We start from the raw sequence: 24,248 nt of genomic DNA, 5'->3' as shown, positions 1-24,248 counted from the left end.
TCTTACTTCTTAATTCTTACAAATTCTTACAACGACAGCCTACCGGGGAACAGTGGGTTAACTCCCTTGTTCAGGTATAGAACGACAGATTTTTACCTTGTCCGCTCGGGGATTCGATCCAGCAAACTTTTGGTTACTGGCCCAACGCTCTAACTACTAGACTAATGCTTAGTCCAGGGCCAGTCTTAATCTGTGTCTGGGATATGGGCCTATAGAATTAAAGGTGAAAGATTGGCCCTATATGAAGGACAAAAGTTTAGCTTTATTGAGAGGACAACTGCACCCTTGGACAAATGTTTGGTTGATAGGATAATAATTTCCACCGACCTTGACCAGTATATTCTGGAAGACAGTAGCATCTTGTGGAAGTAGAATCCCACTCCCAGTAGCCTGATTAAGGCTCACAGCACCACAGATCCCTGAAGAGTTACGCTGGTGTCTCAGTAGGTTCTCAGAGAGCGAGAACCTCATTCCACACCCGGAGCACTGGTACGGTTTCTCTCCAGTGTGAACTCTCTGGTGTTTCAGTAGCTTTGACTCGATGGTGAAACTCTTCCCACATTCGGTGCATTGGTACAGATTCTCCCCAGTGTGGATTCTCTGATGTTCCTTCAGCTTGGTTGAAGTGGAGAAGCTCTGCTCACAATGGAAACATTTGTAGAAGTTGACTCCAGTGTGTGATTGGGCATGTATCTTCAAGGACACCAGTTGAGCAAATCCCTTACCACATTCTCCACATTGGTACGGTGTTTCTCCGGTGTGGAGTCGTTCATGCTTCACCAGTGTCCCAGATAGAGCAAAGCGCTTGGGGCAGTAGGAGCAGCAGTAAGGTCTCTCGCCGGTGTGCACTCTCTCGTGGTTCTTCAGCTTGGCAGCAGTGGAGAAAGTCTTTTCACAGTGAGTGCAGAGGAAAGGTTTCTCCCCTGTGTGTGTCTGCTGGTGAGATTTCAGGTGCGCCAACTGAGAAAAACTCTTCCCGCACTCGGGGCAGCTATAAGGTTTCTCACCCGAGTGCAACAACTGGTGTCTCTTCAAGTCTCCCATGTGAGTAAACCTGCTCCCGCAGTCAGAGCAGGGGTACGGTTTCTCTCCACTGTGCACTTTCTGGTGCGTCTTGAGGTTTGCGGCTTGGGAGAAGCCCTTCCCACACACCATACACTCGTAAGGCTTCTCTCCTGTGTGTGTTCTCTGGTGTAGCATTAGTTTATAGGAGCTGGATAGTTCTTTTCCACACGTTGAACAGATGTGAGGGCCCAGAGCTTTGTTGTTCTCCTGGTGTTGGTCAGGTTCTGCTAATGTAGAGGGACTCTCCTCACTGTCAGAGCAATGGTCAGGTCTCTCTGCTGTGGTAAAGAGGTGGTATGGATAAGTAAACACCTTAAATATGTGAAGATTTGAGATTCTGCCAATAATATAGATGTTTCTTCATTTGGGTAATTGGAAATAAACAATTTATTTAAACTTCTTAAAATAAAGTAAACTTGAATGTGTAAGCTAACCCATACCTTCATAAATTAACCTTTGAACTCACCAAAAGCAGGATCTTCCTCCTCTTCTTTGACTTTGACATCCAGTACTAGATTGAGACCAGCCTCCTCTACAGCTGTGGGTTCAACCTGGTCGTTTTGGTCAACACAAGCCTAGGATTAATAATCAGACAACTCATTCAATATAATATTCAACAGCAGCATTAATCTTAGTTATATTGTTGTAAGGGCCTTAACCTCTCTTGGGTATGGGGCAGTATTTTCACCGCCGGATGAAAAGCGTGCCCAAATTAAACGGCCTGTTACTCAGGCCCAGAGGCTAGGATATGCATATAATTAGTAGATTTGGATAGAAAACACTCTATAGTTTCTAAAACTGTTAAAATAATGTCTGTGAGTATAACAGAACTGATATGGCAGGTGAAAACCCAAGGAAAATCCAACCAGGAAGTACTATTATTTTGAAAAGCTGTTTTTCAATTGAAAGCCTATCCACCATACAAAGACTTAGGACCCAGTTCACGATCTCTGTGGCTTCCTCTACATCTGGCCGGTCTTTAGGCATTGTTTCAGGCTTTTACTCTGAAAAATGAGGGAGATACAGCACTTTCAAATGAGTGGACAGTGGAAATTTCCAGACATGAGCCAAGCGCGTGATCGAGAGCGCGCCTTTCTTGTTTCTCCTTTTCTATTGACGAAGCTTTTGTCCGGTTGAAATATTATTTATTATTTATGACAAAACAACCTGAGGATTGATTTTAAACTTCGTTTGACATGTTTCTACGAGCTTTTATTGTTCTTTTTTGTGACTTTTCATCTGGACTTAGTGCCTTTGGATTACTGATCTAAACGCACCAACAAAACTGAGATTTTTGGACATAAAGAGGGACATTATCGAACACAACAAACATTTATTGTCTAACATGGAGACCTGGGAGTGCCACCAGATGAAGATCATCAAAGGTAAGTGATTAATTTTAACGCTATTTCGAACTTTTGTGACACCTCTCCTTGGTTGTAAAATGTCTGTATGGTTTTCTGCGGCTAGGCGCTGACCTAACATAATTGCATGGTGTGCTTTTGCCGTAAAGCCTTTTTGAAATCTGACACAGCGGCTGGATTAACAAGACGTTTATCTTTAATCCTATGTATAAAACTTGTATTTTTCATCAATGTTTATGATGAGTATTTCTGTAATTTGATGTGGCTCTGAAATTTCACCGGATGTTTGTTTGAGACAATGAATACTGTACATAACGCGCAAATTTCAACTGAGGTTTTTGGACATAAAGATTAACTTTATCGAACAAATCACACATTTATTGTGTAACATGAAGTCCTGTGAGTGCCATCTGATGAAGATCATCAAAGGTTAGTGATTAATTTAATCGCTATTTCTGACTTTTGTGAGCCCTCTCCTTGGCTGGAAAATGGCTGTATGGTTTTCTGTGACTAGGCGCTGACCACTGGTGCCAGACTTTTCTCAATATAGGGGGTGCTGTTTCAATGTTACCATTTATCGTTCCCAAATTAAACTGCCTCATACTCAATTCTTGCTCGTACAATATGCATATTATTATTACTATTGGATAGAAAACACTCTCTAGTTTCTAAAACCGTTTGAATTATTTCTCTGAGTGAAACAGAACTCGTTTGGCAGCGAAATTCCTGACAGGTACTGAAAAATCTGAAAATGTAGACTGTTCTAGGATCAGTTTAAAACTCTGTATGTATCCTATGGGTCGACATGAACTGCACGCGCCTTCCCCTGGATGTCAGTAACCAATGAGAATTGGAATGGAGTTTCTAGGCAGATCTGAGACCTTATAAAAGCCCAAGTGCACTCTTTTCGACCTTCGTCATGACGCAAAGAAGGACCTCAGGATGGCATTCTCAAAAGCTCAAGTTATAGGCCTTAGATATATCCGGCTCTGATTTTATTCGATATAGGTGTTAGAAACATCATAACGAAGTTATTTTAAACCGAGTTATATCAGTTTATGTGAGTATATTGCGATTTTTGGAATTTCCTTTGTATTGCGTTTTGAAGATTTGGGCATGTCTGCGCCACATAGCTAATGTTTGCTGCTATTTCCAAAGTTGAAGAGGACGTTTTACAACCAAGCAACGATTCTTTTGGCCAAAGGACAACTTGCCCAAGATTCTGATGGAAGCTCTTCCAAAAGTAAGAGCTATTTATGATGTTAATCCGTATTTCTGTGGAAAAATGTAAAATGATTTGTCCGCCATTAATTTCGGCACTGGTCTGGCTGTAACGCACACTGTATGTCTAGTAACGTTAATTTTAAAAATCTAACACAGTGGTTGCATTAATAACTAATGCATCTTTCATTTGCTGTCCAACCTGTATTTTTTAGTCAAGTTTACGATTAGTTATCGATTAGATTAGGTGCCTCTCCAAGATGGCGCCGGCCAGAATGCCTGAAATGTTGCTACTGATCACATTGTATAACCACGATTTGTGCTGCTAAATATGCACATTTTCGAACAAAACCTATATGCATTGTGTAATATGATGTTACAGGACTGTTTTTTTAGTCAAAAATTATATATCTTTTGCTGGATTGTTACGATCGCTAACCTTTGCTGCTGGTAAATTGCTTGTGTTTCTGGTTATTGTGGTAAGCTAATATAATGCTATATTGTGTTTTCGCTGTAAAACACTTAAAAAATCTGAAATATTGGCTCGATTCACAAGATGTTGGTCTTTCATTTGCTGTACGCTGTGTATTTTTCAGAAATGTTTTATGATGCGTATTTCGGTATTTGACGTTGGTCTCTGTAATTATTCTGGCTGCATCGACGCTATTTCAGATTGCAGCTGCAATGTAGAACTGTGATTTATACCTGAAATATGCACATTTTTCGAACAAAACATATGCTATACAATAAATATGTTATCAGACTGTCATCTGATGAAGTTTTTTCTTGGTTAGTGACTATTTATATCGTTATTTGGTCGAATTTGTGAACGCTACCTATGCAGTAAGAAAGTGGTGGAGAGAAAAAAGTTGTGTCTTTTGCTATCGTGGTTAGCTAATAGAAATACATATTGTGTCTTCCCTGTAAAACATTTTAAAAATCAGAAATGATGGCTGGATTCACAAGATCTGTATCTTTCATCTGGTGTCTTGGACTTGTGATTTCATGATATTTAGATGCTAGTATTTACTTGTGGCGCTATGCTAGGCTATGCTAGTCAGCTTTTTTACTGATGGGGGTGCTCCCGGATCCGGGATGAGTACCAAGTAAAAGTTAATAACTGGTTTAAGGGTGCAAAATTCCAGTAACTTTCTTAAAATTCCCAGGTTTTCCAGAAATACAGGTTGGACGATTCCTGGAATCAGAAGAAAATAAGCAGGAAATCTGTAATCCAGCAACACGGACTTCTAGAAAAACCTTTTTAAGAAAGAAAAGAAATGCAAAATTGCACTGGATGCACCATAGAAACCTACCTTATTGGTACCATCCACAGAGGTTGCCTCCGGCTGCTGTGACCTACTCTGTATACCTTCATGGATACGACGACGGTGACTAGTTCTATTCGCTGACGAGGAGAAACTCTTCCCGCAGTCGGAGCACTGGAATGGTTTCTCTCCGGTGTGAACCCTCTGGTGTCTTTTAAGGAGTGACGAAGATGAGAACCTCTTCTCGCACTGAGAGCAGTGGTACGGTTTCTCTCCGGTGTGCTGGCGCATGTGTATCTTTAAGGTCCATGGCTGAGTGAATTCCTTCCCACATTCTGAGCAGCTGTACGGCTTGGCGGTACTATTCGCTTCGCTAATATGGGATTGTTCATGTCTTGTTAAAGAGCTTGGGAAAACAAAGGTCTTTTTGCAGGTGGAACACTGGTAAGGTCTCTCCCCAGTGTGCATCCTCTGGTGCATCTTGAGCTCTGCTGCAGAGTTGCAGCCCCTCTCACACTCAGAGCATGGGAAAGGTTTCTTCATGCTGAGTCTCTGCTTCTCTCCGGCGTGCGTCATCATGTGGACCTTCAAGTGCCACATACGTGAGAAACTCTTCCCACACACAGAGCAGTGGCAAGGTTTCTCTCCAGTGTGTGTCCGATGGTGTAGTTTTAACTCTCCTTGGCTGACAAACCTCTTCCAACAGTCCTTTTCTGGGCAGGTGTACGGTTTCTCTCCTGTGTGCAACCTCTCATGTGTTTTGAGGGTCCCTGTATCACTGAATCGCTTCCCGCACACAGCGCAAGGATATGGTTTCTCTCCTGTGTGTGTTCTTAGATGTCTCTGTAGTTTTGATGGGTGAGGAAACTCTTTCCCACACTCCGGGCAGCGGTAAAACGTCTTCTTAGCGGTGTGACTCTCCTGGTGTTGTTCAGCTACTCCTGATGCCTCATCACTAGAGCTGGGGTTAGGACTCTCTCCTGTTACAACAGGAAGGATAAAAACAAGTTATGGTGCGTCCTAGATGCTACCCCATTTCCTATATAGTGCACTACTGTTGACCTGGACCCTGGTCAAGGATAGTGCACTACTGTTGACCTGGACCCTGGTCAAGGGTAGTGCACTATACAGGAACTAGGGTATCATAATCTACTGTAACGTTCTATGTTCATGTATTAACCAAATAAATCATCTCCTCGAGGGGCATTAAAGTATTGTCAGTGGGATTGCAAGTATTGTCCATCTGTAGGTAGGAGGCTGTGGGTAGGAGGTGGGTAGGGGGGTATGGGTAGGGGGTTGTGGGTAGGGGGGTGTGGGTAGGGGGCTGTGGGTAGGAGGCTGTGGGTAGGGTGATGTGGGTAGGAGGCTGTGTGTAGGGGGTTGTGAGTAGGGGGGTGTAGGTAGGAGGCTGTGGGTAGGGTGATGTGGGTAGGGGGGTGTGGGTAGGAGGCTGTGTAGGGGGTTGTGGGTAGGGGGGTGTATGTAGGAGGCTGTGGGTAGGGGGGTGTGGGTAGGGGGGTGTGGGTAGGAGGCTGTGGGTAGGGTGATGTGGGTAGGGGGGTGTGGGTAGGGTGATGTGGGTAGGGTGGGTGTGGGTAGGGGGGTGTGGGTAGGAGGCTGTGTGTGGGGGGGGGGTTGTGGGTAGGGGGGTGTAGGTAGGAGGCTGTGGGTAGGGTGATGTGGGTAGGGGGGTGTGGGTAGGGTGATGTGGGTAGGGGGTTGTGGGTAGGAGGCTGTGGGTAGGAGACAAGGAGACATGTTGATGAAAGTTGGCATTAGGTTGATTTAAAATTGCCCCGGCAACAAGGAAAGCAGGTCCGGGACCAGGCTAATTAATTGCCACATGGGACAATAAAGCTGGAATCCTTAATGGTGAAACTAACACGTCCCTTTAATATTACAAGAACGGCGTTACTGTAAACGACCAACACTGTTCTTTCCCCTCAGACATCATTACAACACTGTTCTTTCCTCCTCAGACATCATTACAACACTGTTCTTCCCCCCTCAGACATCATTACAACACTGTTCTTTCCCCCTCAGACATCATCACAACACTGTTCTTTCCCCCTCAGACATCATCACAACACTGTTCTTTCCCCCTCAGACATCATTACAACACTGTTCTTTCCCCCTCAGACATCACTACAACACTGTTCTTCCCCCCTCAGACATCATTACAACACTGTTCTTTCCCCCTCAGACATCATTACAACACTGTTCTTTCCCCCTCAGACATCATTACAACACTGTTCTTTCCCCTCAGACATCATTACAACACTGTTCTTTCCCCCCTCAGACATCATTACAACACTGTTCTTTCCCCCTCAGACATCATTACAACACTGTTCTTTCCCCTCAGACATCATTACAACACTGTTCTTTCCCCCCTCAGACATCATTACAACACTGTTCTTTCCCCTCAGACATCATTACAACACTGTTCTTTCCTCCTCAGACATCATTACAACACTGTTCTTTCCCCCTCAGACAACATCACAACACTGTTCTTTCCCCCTCAGACATCATTACAACACTGTTCTTTCCCCCTCAGACATCACTACAACACTGTTCTTCCCCCCTCAGACATCATTACAACACTGTTCTTTCCCCCTCAGACATCATTACAACACTGTTCTTTCCCCCTCAGACATCATTACAACACTGTTCTTTCCCCTCAGACATCATTACAACACTGTTCTTTCCCCCCTCAGACATCATTACAACACTGTTCTTTCCCCCTCAGACATCATTACAACACTGTTCTTTCCCCTCAGACATCATTACAACACTGTTCTTTCCCCCCTCAGACATCATTACAACACTGTTCTTTCCCCCTCAGACATCATTACAACACTGTTCTTTCCCCTCAGACATCATTACAACACTGTTCTTTCCCCCCTCAGACATCATTACAACACTGTTCTTTCCCCCCTCAGACATCATTACAACACTGTTCTGTCCCCCCTCAGACATCATTACAACACTGTTCTTTCCCCCCTCAGACATCATTACAACACTGTTCTTTCCCCCCTCAGACATCATTACAACACTGTTCTATCCCCCTCAGACATCATTACAACACTGTTCTTTCCCCCTCAGACATCATTACAACACTGTTCTTTCCCCCCTCAGACATCATTACAACACTGTTCTTTCCCCCCTCAGACATCATTACAACACTGTTCTTTCCCCCTCAGACATCATTACAACACTGTTCTTTCCCCCCTCAGACATCATTACAACACTGTTCTATCCCCCTCAGACATCATTACAACACTGTTCTTTCCCCTCAGACATCATTACAACACTGTTCTTTCCCCTCAGACATCATTACAACACTGTTCTTTCCCCCTCAGACATCATTACAACACTGTTCTTTCCCCCCTCAGACATCATTACAACACTGTTCTTTCCCCCCTCAGACATCATTACAACACTGTTCTTTCCCCCCTCAGACATCATTACAACACTGTTCTTTCCCCTCAGACATCATTACAACACTGTTCTTTCCCCTCAGACATCATTACAACACTGTTCTTTCCTCCTCAGACATCATTACAACACTGTTCTTTTCCCCTCAGACATCATTACAACACTGTTCTTTCTCCCCCTCAGACATCATTACAACACTGTTCTATCCCCCTCAGACATCATTACAACACTGTTCTATCCTCCTCAGACATCATTACAACACTGTTCTATCCCCCTCAGACATCATTACAACACTGTTCTTTCCCCCTCAGACATCATTACAACACTGTTCTTTCCCCTCTCAGACATCATTACAACACTGTTCTTTCCCCCTCAGACATCATTACGACACTGTTCTTTCCCCTCTCAGACATCATTACAACACTGTTCTTTCCTCCTCAGACATCATTACAACACTGTTCTTTCCCCCTCAGACATCATTACAACACTGTTCTTTCCTCCTCAGACATCATTACAACACTGTTCTTTCCCCTCAGACATCATTACAACACTGTTCTGTCCCCCTCAGACATCATTACAACACTGTTCTTTCCCCCTCAGACATCATTACAACACTGTTCTTTCCTCCTCAGACATCATTACAACACTGTTCTTTCCCCTCAGACATCATTACAACACTGTTCTTTCCCCCTCAGACATCATTACAACACTGTTCTTTCCCCTCTCAGACATCATTACAACACTGTTCTTTCCCCCTCAGACATCATTACGACACTGTTCTTTCCCATCAGACATCATTACGACACTGTTCTTCCCCCCTCAGACATCATTACAACACTGTTCTTTCCCCCTCAGACATCATTACAACACTGTTCTTTCCCCCCTCAGACATCATTACAACACTGTTCTTTCCCCCTCAGACATCACTACAACACTGTTCTTTCCCCCTCAGACATCATTACAACACTGTTCTTTCCCCCTCAGACATCATTACAACACTGTTCTTTCCCCTCTCAGACATCATTACAACACTGTTCTTTCCCCCTCAGACATCATTACGACACTGTTCTTTCCCATCAGACATCATTACGACACTGTTCTATCCCCCTCAGACATCATTACAACACTGTTCTTTCCCCCCTCAGACATCACTACAACACTGTTCTTTCCCCTCAGACATCATTACAACACTGTTCTTTCCCCCCTCAGACATCATTACAACACTGTTCTTTCCCCCTCAGACATCATTGCAACACTGTTCTTCCCCCTCAGACATCATTGCAACACTGTTCTTCCCCCTCAGACATCACTACAACACTGTTCTTTCCCCCTCAGACATCATTACAACACTGTTCTTTCCCCCTCAGACATCACTACAACACTGTTCTATCCCCCTCAGACATCATTACAACACTGTTCTTCCCCCCTCAGACATCATTACAACACTGTTCTTTCCCCCTCAGACATCATTACAACACTGTTCTTTCCCCCTCAGACATCACTACAACACTGTTCTTTCCCCCTCAGACATCATTACAACACTGTTCTTTCCCCCTCAGACATCATTACGACACTGTTCTTTCCCCCTCAGACATCATTACGACACTGTTCTTTCCCCCTCAGACATCATTGCAACACTGTTCTTCCCCCCTCAGACATCATTACAACACTGTTCTTTCCTCCTCAGACATCATTACAACACTGTTCTTTCCCCCCTCAGACATCATTACAACACTGTTCTTTCCCCCTCAGACATCATTACAACACTGTTCTTTCCCTCCTCAGACATCATTACAACACTGTTCTTTCCCCCCTCAGACATCACTACAACACTGTTCTTTCCCCCTCAGACATCATTACAACACTGTTCTATCCTCCTCAGACATCATTACAACACTGTTCTATCCCCCTCAGACATCATTACAACACTGTTCTTTCCCCCTCAGACATCATTACAACACTGTTCTTTCCCCCTCAGACATCATTACAACACTGTTCTATCCCCCTCAGACATCATTACAACACTGTTCTTTCCTCCTCAGACATCATTACAACACTGTTCTTTCCCCCCTCAGACATCATTACAACACTGTTCTTTCCCCCTCAGACATCATTACAACACTGTTCTTTCCCCCTCAGACATCATTACAACACTGTTCTATCCCCCTCAGACATCATTACAACACTGTTCTTTCCTCCTCAGACATCATTACAACACTGTTCTTTTCCCCTCAGACATCATTACAACACTGTTCTTTCCTCCTCAGACATCATTACAACACTGTTCTATCCTCCTCAGACATCATTACAACACTGTTCTTTCCCCCTCAGACATCATTACAACACTGTTCTTTCCCCTCTCAGACATCATTACAACACTGTTCTTTCCCCCTCAGACATCATTACGACACTGTTCTTTCCTCCTCAGACATCATTACAACACTGTTCTTTCCTCCTCAGACATCACTACAACACTGTTCTTTCCCCTCTCAGACATCATTACAACACTGTTCTTTCCCCCTCAGACATCATTACAACACTGTTCTTTCCCCCCTCAGACATCATTACAACACTGTTCTTTCCCCCTCAGACATCACTACAACACTGTTCTTTCCCCCTCAGACATCATTACAACACTGTTCTTTCCCCCTCAGACATCATTACAACACTGTTCTTTCCCCTCTCAGACATCATTACAACACTGTTCTTTCCCCCTCAGACATCATTACGACACTGTTCTTTCCCATCAGACATCATTACGACACTGTTCTATCCCCCTCAGACATCATTACAACACTGTTCTTTCCCCCCTCAGACATCACTACAACACTGTTCTTTCCCCTCAGACATCATTACAACACTGTTCTTCCCCCCTCAGACATCATTACAACACTGTTCTTTCCCCCCTCAGACATCATTACAACACTGTTCTTTCCCCCTCAGACATCATTGCAACACTGTTCTTCCCCCTCAGACATCATTGCAACACTGTTCTTCCCCCTCAGACATCACTACAACACTGTTCTTTCCCCCTCAGACATCATTACAACACTGTTCTTTCCCCCTCAGACATCACTACAACACTGTTCTATCCCCCTCAGACATCATTACAACACTGTTCTTCCCCCCTCAGACATCATTACAACACTGTTCTTTCCCCCTCAGACATCATTACAACACTGTTCTTTCCCCCTCAGACATCACTACAACACTGTTCTTTCCCCCTCAGACATCATTGCAACACTGTTCTTCCCCCCTCAGACATCATTACAACACTGTTCTTTCCTCCTCAGACATCATTACAACACTGTTCTTTCCCCCCTCAGACATCATTACAACACTGTTCTTTCCCCCCTCAGACATCATTACAACACTGTTCTTTCCCCCTCAGACATCATTACAACACTGTTCTTTCCCTCCTCAGACATCATTACAACACTGTTCTTTCCCCCCTCAGACATCACTACAACACTGTTCTTTCCCCCTCAGACATCATTACAACACTGTTCTATCCTCCTCAGACATCATTACAACACTGTTCTATCCCCCTCAGACATCATTACAACACTGTTCTTTCCCCCTCAGACATCATTACAACACTGTTCTTTCCCCCCTCAGACATCATTACAACACTGTTCTTTCCCCCCTCAGACATCATTACAACACTGTTCTTTCCCCCTCAGACATCATTACAACACTGTTCTTTCCCCCCTCAGACATCATTACAACACTGTTCTTTCCCCCTCAGACATCATTACAACACTGTTCTTTCCCCCTCAGACATCATTACAACACTGTTCTTTCCCCTCAGACATCATTACAACACTGTTCTTTCCCCCTCAGACATCATTACAACACTGTTCTTTCCTCCTCAGACATCATTACAACACTGTTCTTTCCCCCCTCAGACATCATTACAACACTGTTCTTCCCCCCTCAGACATCATTACAACACTGTTCTTTCCCCCTCAGACATCATCACAACACTGTTCTTTCCCCCCTCAGACATCATTACAACACTGTTCTTTCCCCTCAGACATCATTACAACACTGTTCTTTCCCCCTCAGACATCATCACAACACTGTTCTTTCCCCCCTCAGACATCATTACAACACTGTTCTTCCCCCCTCAGACATCATTACAACACTGTTCTTTCCCCCTCAGACATCATCACAACACTGTTCTTTCCCCCCTCAGACATCATTACAACACTGTTCTTCCCCCTCAGACATCATTACAACACTGTTCTTTCCTCCTCAGACATCATCACAACACTGTTCTTTCCCCCCTCAGACATCATTACAACACTGTTCTTTCCCCCTCAGACATCATTACAACACTGTTCTTTCCTCCTCAGACATCATTACAACACTGTTCTATCCCCTCAGACATCATTACAACACTGTTCTATCCCCCTCAGACATCATTACAACACTGTTCTTCCCCCCTCAGACATCATTACAACACTGTTCTATCCCCCTCAGACATCATTACAACACTGTTCTTTCCTCCTCAGACATCATTACAACACTGTTCTTTCCCCCCTCAGACATCATTACAACACTGTTCTTTCCCCCTCAGACATCATTGCAACACTGTTCTTCCCCCTCAGACATCATTGCAACACTGTTCTTCCCCCTCAGACATCACTACAACACTGTTCTTTCCCCCTCAGACATCATTACAACACTGTTCTTTCCCCCTCAGACATCACTACAACACTGTTCTATCCCCCTCAGACATCATTACAACACTGTTCTTCCCCCCTCAGACATCATTACAACACTGTTCTTTCCCCCTCAGACATCATTACAACACTGTTCTTTCCCCCTCAGACATCACTACAACACTGTTCTTTCCCCCTCAGACATCATTACAACACTGTTCTTTCCCCCCTCAGACATCATTACAACACTGTTCTTTCCCCCTCAGACATCATTACAACACTGTTCTTTCCCTCCTCAGACATCATTACAACACTGTTCTTTCCTCCTCAGACATCATTACAACACTGTTCTTCCCCCCTCAGACATCATTACATGGGTGACAGAACAGCAGATACGGCAACAACACAAAATACCCCGCTGCTCACATCTGTTTCATCTACAAAACATAAAAAAATAACAAAGAGTCTGTGGCAAACAGTGGATCTGTTTCCCCTACTGAGAATTCCATCTTTAAAGACTCATCAAATTGAACTGCCCTCCTGAGAGAACCATTTTATTTCTAGTGAACATTTTCAGTCGGCTACTTACCTGTATAATTAAAACTCCACTCCTCTAAATCTTCTTCCTCCTCCTCCTCCTCCTCTTTGACTACGATGTTAAATCTAGGTATTTCACTGAAGCTGTCAAGGCCTCCAGGGTAACCCTGCCCCTGCGGTGTGTAGTCCCGGTCACCATGGTTACCGTCAGGACCTAGTGACGGTGTTGGTTGGGGTTCAGTGGAGCAGGATGGCGATGGCCCACCAAAGTCCTGGAATACAGAATACAGAATCAAATCAAATTGTATTTAAAGCGCATTTAAAAATCGCAACACACTTTGGACCAGGTCTCTCTTGGAAAAGAGATGTTATCTCAATGAGAAAAAAACAGTATAAATAAAAGGTAAAATAAATAAATAAACTTTATAGTAAACCAAACAGTCAGTGCCACTTGTCAGTTAAAAAATGACATCATCATTTAAGAACCACCTTCTTCTGACATGTTAGCCTGCTGTGGGTTTACAAGCCTGTCTGAAAGGGATTCTACGGTGACCCTTGACCCTATTCACATACATTAGCCTGCTGTGGGTTTACAAGCCTGTCTGAAAGGGATTCTACGGTGACCCTTGACCCTATTCACATACATTAGCCTGCTGTGGGTTTACAAGCCTGTCTGAAAGGGATTCTACGGTGACCCTTGACCCTATTCACATACATTAGCCTGCTGTGGGTTTACAAGCCTGTCTGAAAGGGATTCTACGGTGACCCTTGACCCTATTCACATACATTAGCCTGCTGTGGGTTTACAAGCCTGTCTGAAAGGGATTCTACGGTGACCCTTGACCCTATTCACACACATTAGCCTGCTGTGGGTTTACAAGCCTGTCTGAAAGGGATTCTACGGTGACCCTTGACCCTATTCACACACATTAGCCTGCTGTGGGTTTACAAGTACAAGCCTGTCTGAAAGGGATTCTACGGTGACCCTTGACCCTATTCACACACATTAGCCTGCTGTGGGTTTACAAGCCTGTCTGAAAGGGATTCTACGGTGACCCTTGACCCTATTCACACACATTAGCCTGCTGTGGGTTTACAAGCCTGTCTGAAAGATATTCTACAGTGACCCTTGACCCTATTCACACACATTAGCCTGCTGTGGGTTTACAAGCATGTCTGAAAGGGATTCTACAGTGACCCTTGACCCTATTCACACACATTAGCCTGCTGTGGGTTTACAAGCATGTCTGAAAGGGATTCTACAGTGACCCTTGACCCTATTCACACACATTAACCTGCTGTGGGTTTACAAGCCTGTCTGAAAGATATTCTACGGTGACCCTTGACCCTATTCACACACATTAACCTGCTGTGGGTTTACAAGTACAAGCCTGTCTGAAAGATATTCTACGGTGACCCTTGACCCTATTCACACACATTAGCCTGCTGTGGGTTTACAAGCCTGTCTGAAAGGGATTCTACGGTGACCCTTGACCCTATTCACACACATTAGCCTGCTGTGGGTTTACAAGTACAAGCCTGTCTGAAAGGGATACTACGGTGACCCTTGACCCTATTCACACACATTAGCCTGCTGTGGGTTTACAAGTACACGCCTGTCTGAAAGGGATTCTACGGTGACCCTTGACCCTATTCACACACATTAGCCTGCTGTGGGTTTACAAGTACAAGCCTGTCTGAAAGGGATACTACGGTGACCCTTGACCCTATTCACACACATTAGCCTGCTGTGGGTTTACAAGTACACGCCTGTCTGAAAGATATTCTACGGTGACCCTTGACCCTATTCACACACATTAGCCTGCTGTGGGTTTACAAGCGCAAGCCTTGTTTTGTTTTGTGTAAAAACATGGTCGGAAGGCAGTGACGGCGCTTGGGAGATTTTTCAGTCCTTCTACGAGGACCAAATCTGAAGTGTGGTCGTATTTTGGGTTTTACAAGAGTACCAAGGGAAACGTAACCTAAGATGGTCTGCAGAACATGACTGACCCCTGGACCCCTGGGGTGGTCAACCCGACATCAGCTTCCCTATCCATTACCTCACCCCAGACTGACCCCTGGACCCCTGGGGTGGTCAACCCGACATCAGCTTCCCTATCCATTACCTCACCCCAGACTGACCCCTGGACCCCTGGGGTGGTCAACCCGACATCAGCTTCCCTATCCATTACCTCACCCCAGACTGACCCCTGGACCCCTGGGGTGGTCAACCCTACATCAGCTTCCCTATCCATCACCTCACCCCAGACTGACCCCTGGACCCCTGGGGTGGTCAACCCGACATCAGCTTCCCTATCCATTACCTCACCCCAGACTGACCCCTGGGGTGGTCAACCCGACATCAGCTTCCCTATCCATTACCTCACCCCAGACTGGCCCCTGGACCCCTGGGGTGGTCAACCCTACATCAGCTTCACTATCCATTACCTCACCCCAGACTGACCCCTGGACCCCTGGGGTGGTCAACCCGACATCAGCTTCCCTATCCATTACCTCACCCCAGACTGACCCCTGGACCCCTGGGGTGGTCAACCCGACATCAGCTTCCCTATCCATTACCTCACCCCAGACTGACCCCTGGACCCCTGGGGTGGTCAACCCGACATCAGCTTCCCTATCCATTACCTCACCCCAGACTGACCCCTGGACCCCTGGGGTGGTCAACCCTACATCAGCTTCCCTATCCATTACCTCAACCCAGACTGACCCCTGGACCCCTGGGGTGGTCAACCCGACATCAGCTTCCCTATCCATTACCTCACCCCAGACTGACCCCTGGACCCCTGGGGTGGTCAACCCTACATCAGCTTCCCTATCCATTACCTCACCCCAGACTGACCCCTGGACCAGTGAAAGCGGGGTGGTCAACCCTACATCAGCTTCCCTATCCATTACCTCACCCCAGACTGACCCCTGGACCCCTGGGGTGGTCAACCCGACATCAGCTTCCCTATCCATTACCTCACCCCAGACTGACCCCTGGACCCCTGGGGTGGTCAACCCGACATCAGCTTCCCTATCCATTACCTCACCCCAGACTGACCCCTGGACCCCTGGGGTGGTCAACCCTACATCAGCTTCCCTATCCATTACCTCACCCCAGACTGACCCCTGGACCCCTGGGGTGGTCAACCCGACATCAGCTTCCCTATCCATTACCTCACCCCAGACTGACCCCTGGACCCCTGGGGTGGTCAACCCTACATCAGCTTCCCTATCCATTACCTCCCCCCAGACTGACCCCTGGACCCCTGGGGTGGTCAACCCGACATCAGCTTCCCTATCCATTACCTCCCCCCAGACTGACCCCTGGACCCCTGGGGTGGTCAACCCGACATCAGCTTCCCTATCCATTACCTCACCCCAGACTGACCCCTGGACCCCTGGGGTGGTCAACCCTACATCAGCTTCCCTATCCATTACCTCACCCCAGACTGACCCCTGGACCAGTGAAAGCGGGGTGGTCAACCCGACATCAGCTTCACTATCCATTACCTCCCCCCAGACTGACCCCTGGGGTGGTCAACCCGACATCAGCTTCCCTATCCATTACCTCACCCCAGACTGACCCCTGGACCCCTGGGGTGGTCAACCCGACATCAGCTTCCCTATCCATTACCTCACCCCAGACTGACCCCTGGACCCCTGGGGTGGTCAACCCTACATCAGCTTCCCTATCCATTACCTCACCCCAGACTGACCCCTGGACCCCTGGGGTGGTCAACCCGACATCAGCTTCCCTATCCATTACCTCACCCCAGACTGACCCCTGGACCCCTGGGGTGGTCAACCCTACATCAGCTTCCCTATCCATTACCTCACCCCAGACTGACCCCTGGACCCCTGGGGTGGTCAACCCGACATCAGCTTCCCTATCCATTACCTCACCCCAGACTGACCCCTGGACCCCTGGGGTGGTCAACCCTACATCAGCTTCCCTATCCATTACCTCACCCCAGACTGACCCCTGGACCCCTGGGGTGGTCAACCCGACATCAGCTTCCCTATCCATTACCTCACCCCAGACTGACCCCTGGACCAGTGAAAGCGGGGTGGTCAACCCGACATCAGCTTCACTATCCATTACCTCCCCCCAGACTGACCCCTGGACCCCTGGGGTGGTCAACCCTACATCAGCTTCCCTATCCATTACCTCACCCCAGACTGACCCCTGGACCCCTGGGGTGGTCAACCCTACATCAGCTTCCCTATCCATTACCTCACCCCAGACTGACCCCTGGACCCCTGGGGTGGTCAACCCTACATCAGCTTCCCTATCCATTACCTCACCCCAGACTGACCCCTGGACCAGTGAAAGCAGGGTAGTCAACCCTACATCAGCTTCCCTATCCATTACCTCCCCCCAGACTGACCCCTGGACCCCTGGGGTGGTCAACCCTACATCAGCTTCACTATCCATTACCTCACCCCAGACTGACCCCTGGACCAGTGAAAGCGGGGTGGTCAACCCTACATCAGCTTCACTATCCATTACCTCACCCCAGACTGACCCCTGGACCAGTGAAAGCGGGGTGGTCAACCCTACATCAGCTTCACTATCCATTACCTCACCCCAGACTGACCCCTGGACCAGTGAAAGCGGGGTGGTCAACCCTACATCAGCTTCCCTATCCATTACCTCACCCCAGACTGACCCCTGGACCCCTGGGGTGGTCAACCCTACATCAGCTTCACTATCCATTACCTCACCCCAGACTGACCCCTGGACCAGTGAAAGCGGGGTGGTCAACCCTACATCAGCTTCCCTATCCATTACCTCACCCCAGACTGACCCCTGGACCCCTGGGGTGGTCAACCCTACATCAGCTTCCCTATCCATTACCTCACCCCAGACTGACCCCTGGACCCCTGGGGTGGTCAACCCTACATCAGCTTCACTATCCATTACCTCACCCCAGACTGACCCCTGGACCCCTGGGGTGGTCAACCCTACATCAGCTTCCCTATCCATTACCTCACCCCAGACTGACCCCTGGACCCCTGGGGTGGTCAACCCTACATCAGCTTCACTATCCATTACCTCACCCCAGACTGACCCCTGGACCCCTGGGGTGGTCAACCCTACATCAGCTTCCCTATCCATTACCTCACCCCAGACTGACCCCTGGACCAGTGAAAGCGGGGTGGTCAACCCTACATCAGCTTCCCTATCCATTACCTCACCCCAGACTGACCCCTGGACCCCTGGGGTGGTCAACCCTACATCAGCTTCACTATCCATTACCTCACCCCAGACTGACCCCTGGACCCCTGGGGTGGTCAACCCTACATCAGCTTCCCTATCCATTACCTCACCCCAGACTGACCCCTGGACCAGTGAAAGCGGGGTGGTCAACCCTACATCAGCTTCCCTATCCATTACCTCACCCCAGACTGACCCCTGGACCCCTGGGGTGGTCAACCCTACATCAGCTTCCCTATCCATTACCTCACCCCAGACTGACCCCTGGACCCCTGGGGTGGTCAACCCTACATCAGCTTCCCTATCCATTACCTCACCCCAGACTGACCCCTGGACCCCTGGGGTGGTCAACCCTACATCAGCTTCCCTATCCATTACCTCACCCCAGACTGACCCCTGGACCCCTGGGGTGGTCAACCCTACATCAGCTTCCCTATCCATTACCTCACCCCAGACTGACCCCTGGACCCCTGGGGTGGTCAACCCTACATCAGCTTCACTATCCATTACCTCACCCCAGACTGACCCCTGGACCCCTGGGGTGGTCAACCCTACATCAGCTTCACTATCCATTACCTCCCCCCAGACTGACCCCTGGACCCCTGGGGTGGTCAACCCTACATCAGCTTCACTATCCATTACCTCCCCCCAGACTGACCCCTGGACCCCTGGGGTGGTCAACCCTACATCAGCTTCCCTATCCATTACCTCCCCCCAGACTGACCCCTGGACCCCTGGGGTGGTCAACCCTACATCAGCTTCCCTATCCATTACCTCACCCCAGACTGACCCCTGGACCCCTGGGGTGGTCAACCCTACATCAGCTTCACTATCCATTACCTCCCCCCAGACTGACCCCTGGACCCCTGGGGTGGTCAACCCTACATCAGCTTCCCTATCCATTACCTCCCCCCAGACTGACCCCTGGACCCCTGGGGTGGTCAACCCTACATCAGCTTCCCTATCCATTACCTCACCCCAGACTGACCCCTGGACCCCTGGGGTGGTCAACCCTACATCAGCTTCCCTATCCATTACCTCACCCCAGACTGACCCCTGGACCCCTGGGGTGGTCAACCCTACATCAGCTTCCCTATCCATTACCTCACCCCAGACTGACCCCTGGGGTGGTCAACCCTACATCAGCTTCCCTATCCATTACCTCACCCCAGACTGACCCCTGGGGTGGTCAACCCTACATCAGCTTCCCTATCCATTACCTCACCCCAGACTGACCCCTGGACCCCTGGGGTGGTCAACCCTACATCAGCTTCCCTATCCATTACCTCACCCCAGACTGGCAACTGGAATCAAACTGCCTGGAAACACAGTTCTTCCCAGAAGATCACTCGGCTCACAACATCAGAGAGTTTTTTGAGAATATGCTGGAAGAGTGGGGGGGGGGGGGGGGGAATCAACAAGAAAGACCTGGTCTGCATTACCACAGACAACGCAACAAACATGATCAAGGCTTTTGAAGAGTTCCCAGATTTGTGGCTTGGGTGCTTTGGCCATCATTTGAACCTGGCCATCTCAAAGGCTCTGAAAATTCAGAGAGTTGACACAACAGTCAAGGCCTGCCGTCATCTGGTCCAGGGCTTCCCACAGAGCTGGTAGAAGGAGAGAACTGAGAGAAAAGCAAGCTGCCCTCAACATGCACACAGAAGGCTCTGATCCATGATGTGGTGACCCGATGGGGGATCTACACACAAGATGCTTGAGCGTTTCCTCAGCCAACAGCAGCCAGTCTGTGAGACACTGGCTGGAGAAAGAGGAACAAGGCATCTGATGCCCCAAGGATGCCGACATAAGTGTCATGGAGCAACTGTGCCAGCTTCCTGAACCTCTGAGAGTGTTCAGTGCCAGCTGGCACATTGTCGCCCCTCGCGGACTTAAACCGGACAAAGTAAATATGCTGACATTTTTACATTTCAATCTCAAGTGAACCATTATGCATAAAAATACAGGATGTTAGACCAGCAGCACCTTGTTTCTTTATGAAGGAGAGAACGGACATACAGGATGTTAGACCAGCAGCACCTTGTTTCTTTATGAAGGAGAGAACGGACATACAGGATGTTAGATCAGCAGCACCTTGTTTCTTTATGAAGGAGAGAACAGACATACAGGATGTTAGACCATCAGCACCTTGTTTCTTTATGAAGGAGAGAACATACATACAGGATGTTAGACCAGCAGCACCTTGTTTCTTTATGAAGGAGAGAACATACATACAGGATGTTAGACCAGCAGCACCTTGTTTCTTTATGAAGGAGAGAACATACATACAGGATGTTAGACCAGCAGCACCTTGTTTCTTTATGAAGGAGAGAACATACATACAGGATGTTAGACCAGCAGCACCTTGTTTCTTTATGAAGGAGAGAACATACATACAGGATGTTAGACCAGCAGCACCTTGTTTCTATATGAAGGAGAGAACATACATACAGGATGTTAGACCAGCAGCACCTTGTTTCTTTATGAAGGAGAGAACATACATACAGGATGTTAGACCAGCAGCACCTTGTTTCTTTATGAAGGAGAGAACATACATACAGGATGTTAGACCAGCAGCACCTTGTTTCTTTATGAAGGAGAGAACATACATACAGGATGTTAGACCAGCAGCACCTGGTTTCTTTATGAAGGAGAGAACAGACATACAGGATGTTAGACCAGCAGCACCTTGTTTCTATATGAAGGAGAGAACAGACATACAGGATGTTAGACCAGCAGCACCTTGTTTCTTTATGAAGGAGAGAACATACATACAGGATGTTAGACCAGCAGCACCTTGTTTCTTTATGAAGGAGAGAACATACATACAGGATGTTAGACCAGCAGCACCTTGTTTCTTTATGAAGGAGAGAACATACATACAGGATGTTAGACCAGCAGCACCTTGTTTCTTTATGAAGGAGAGAACGGACATACAGGATGTTAGGCCAGCAGCACCTTGTTTCTTTATGAAGGAGAGAACGGACATACAGGATGTTAGGCCAGCAGCACCTTGTTTCTTTATGAAGGAGAGAACAGACATACAGGATGTTAGACCAGCAGCACCTTGTTTCTTTATGAAGGAGAGAACATACATACAGGATGTTAGACCAGCAGCACCTTGTTTCTTTATGAAGGAGAGAACATACATACAGGATGTTAGACCAGCAGCACCTTGTTTCTTTATGAAGGAGAGAACATACATACAGGATGTTAGGCCAGCAGCACCTTGTTTCTTTATGAAGGAGAGAACAGACATACAGGATGTTAGACCAGCAGCACCTTGTTTCTTTATGAAGGAGAGAACGGACATACAATCAGTGTTGTTCATTTGATTTGTTTACATATTGTGTTATTTTAATGGCAACACCTGCACATTGGATTTGTTTACATATGGTTGTATTGTTCTTACATGTTTACATGTTTACATTGCTTTACTTGTGTTACTTTTATATGGACATTTGATTTGCTTACCTAAGGTTGCGTTCATTAAAACCTGCACTAGGGAAACTTTTACCTCTCGTGGTGCCATCTTTAATGTTAATGTTGTTATTTTAATATTTATGCACACAAAACTGATAATACTGATAACCGGGACAATTTTGGTCACTATAATCTTGATATGACATTTTCATACCGTTTCATCTCTAGCTGCATGTGACATAACTCCACCAGTCTACGTATGATATAATTTACAAAGATTATACCTTTTTAAAACATTTTCACAATTTAAAAAAATAGTTTTAATCAATTAGTATATTTGAGTTTAACCATAATATTTGTTATTTTATTTATTCTGTCTTTTCTGGTGGATTAAACTGAAATTGCAACCGACTTTCTATGGCTTGTTTGAGAAATGGCGATATTTCCGAGGGGATTTCATTTTAATATAGCCGGAAGTACACCAAACATCAGACTACGATCTCCTCGGCAAAAACGTACATTTTAAAACAGATTTCTTGAGTCATTTTAGGTTAATTTGGACCATTTTGAGTAAGTGGATACTGGCTACGGCATCTCAAAATGGAGAAACAATACTATTGCTGCTTTTTTCTCCTCGTATTTCAAGCGAAGTTCTTTTAAAAAGGGATTATGCGAGTCGTTTGGTTCGCATTAGCCTTAAGCCGCCTCAATTTTTGCAGACAAGGTGATCATACCTCTCTAGGAACTGATCCGTCGTCAGTATTGTGGAATAATTCTAATGATAAGTTAAGATTTAAATGGGAAAAAGCTGATCCGATTGCAGCGCTGCCTTTCCATCCTATCAGTATTAACACATGCCTCAACGACGCACTCAGGGAGCGTTCGCTCTGCTTGGTGTTTAGGGGAAACGCACGTGACACCTTCTGCCATTAGGATCGATGCATCATTAAAAACACTCGTAAGACAGGGGTGCGGCCAAGTAGCCACGCAAAACGAGAATCGTAACGATATGGGCAATTATGATAGTATTATTTCTTGTAATTATCCGTGCGTTCATGTCAATTAGTCAGGTGCGAGGTACTACGGGCTCTAAATCAGTGGTTCTGAAACGGTTGGTTTATTTAGGAAGTTGTAATAGTAGAATGCACAAGGTGAAATGTAGAAATTGGGTTTGTGCATCATCAGTTCCTAGGCCGTCATTGTAAATAAAAATGTGTTCTTAACTGACTTGCCTAGTTAAATAAAGGTTAAATAAAAGTTAATTATTTTTGAATTCATCAGTTCCTCTTGTCATTGCAGATCTTAGATATTTATAACTGGTCTGTAATGTCCAGATCAACTAGCCCGTGTCAGCTAACGTTTTTTAGCTAGTTTTTTTTTGACCATAGATTTTGTTTAATGTTTGAGTCACTCAGATATCACATCAATAAACATTGGCAAAATATATAGAATTGCAAGACAATTTGCTTCAAAATTGCAACATTTTCTCTGCCCCATGACAAGATGTGTAGAATTACAGCGAATAAGCTTTAAACCTGCAAAACAAGAGGGGTGTGAACAGTTTGTGTCATGAACAGTGCTTGGCCAATAGAAATAGACTTGGGAGAACAGAAGGGCGGGCTGTTGGTCCTGCTGCTCTGATTGGATAAAGTGAAGCGGTATTTCTCATTCCACTCAATTCCTAATTTCACCCGGTCTTTCGTCACAATGTTTGGGTCTTGTCATTCCGATTGCTCCTGCCTCCTGGTAGCCTGCTACTATGATACATCAACAGGCGAGTAAACGTGCTATGACGCTATCAATGTGCATATCTAAGAAGCGGGGCGAGGGTAGGGAACATTCTGACTGAGTGACAGCTAATTTACTAAGGACACAGATACACACCCCCCTCCGCGCGCTGCTCCTAATCTGCAGCTTTTTTGGGTCGATAAATGTGCAGGGAGATTTTGCCAACATCTACTTAGCAATATTAAAACCCTTCCGTTTTTTTCCCCCGATCACGAGTATCATCTGTTAATGAACTGTCAATTTACGGATACGATTACAA

General features: G+C 46.4%; 1 protein-coding gene across 1 annotated transcript in view; it reads right to left on the bottom strand.

Moving 5' to 3' along the window:
- The window catches only part of LOC139568389 (zinc finger protein 850-like), a 43,726-nt gene that overhangs the window by 5,970 nt on the left and 13,508 nt on the right, over positions 1 to 24,248 (bottom strand). Inside the window, 4 exon segments of the mRNA XM_071390176.1 lie at positions 328 to 1,343; positions 1,532 to 1,640; positions 4,964 to 5,895; positions 13,607 to 13,826. Coding sequence (XP_071246277.1) covers positions 328 to 1,343; positions 1,532 to 1,640; positions 4,964 to 5,895; positions 13,607 to 13,826 — 2,277 coding nt within the window.

Source organism: Salvelinus alpinus, chromosome 2 (assembly GCF_045679555.1).
Source record: "Salvelinus alpinus chromosome 2, SLU_Salpinus.1, whole genome shotgun sequence".
NCBI lineage: Eukaryota > Metazoa > Chordata > Actinopteri > Salmoniformes > Salmonidae > Salvelinus > Salvelinus alpinus.
The sequence above is the reverse complement of the archived record's forward strand: the minus strand, read 5'-3'. Positions and strand labels throughout refer to the sequence as shown.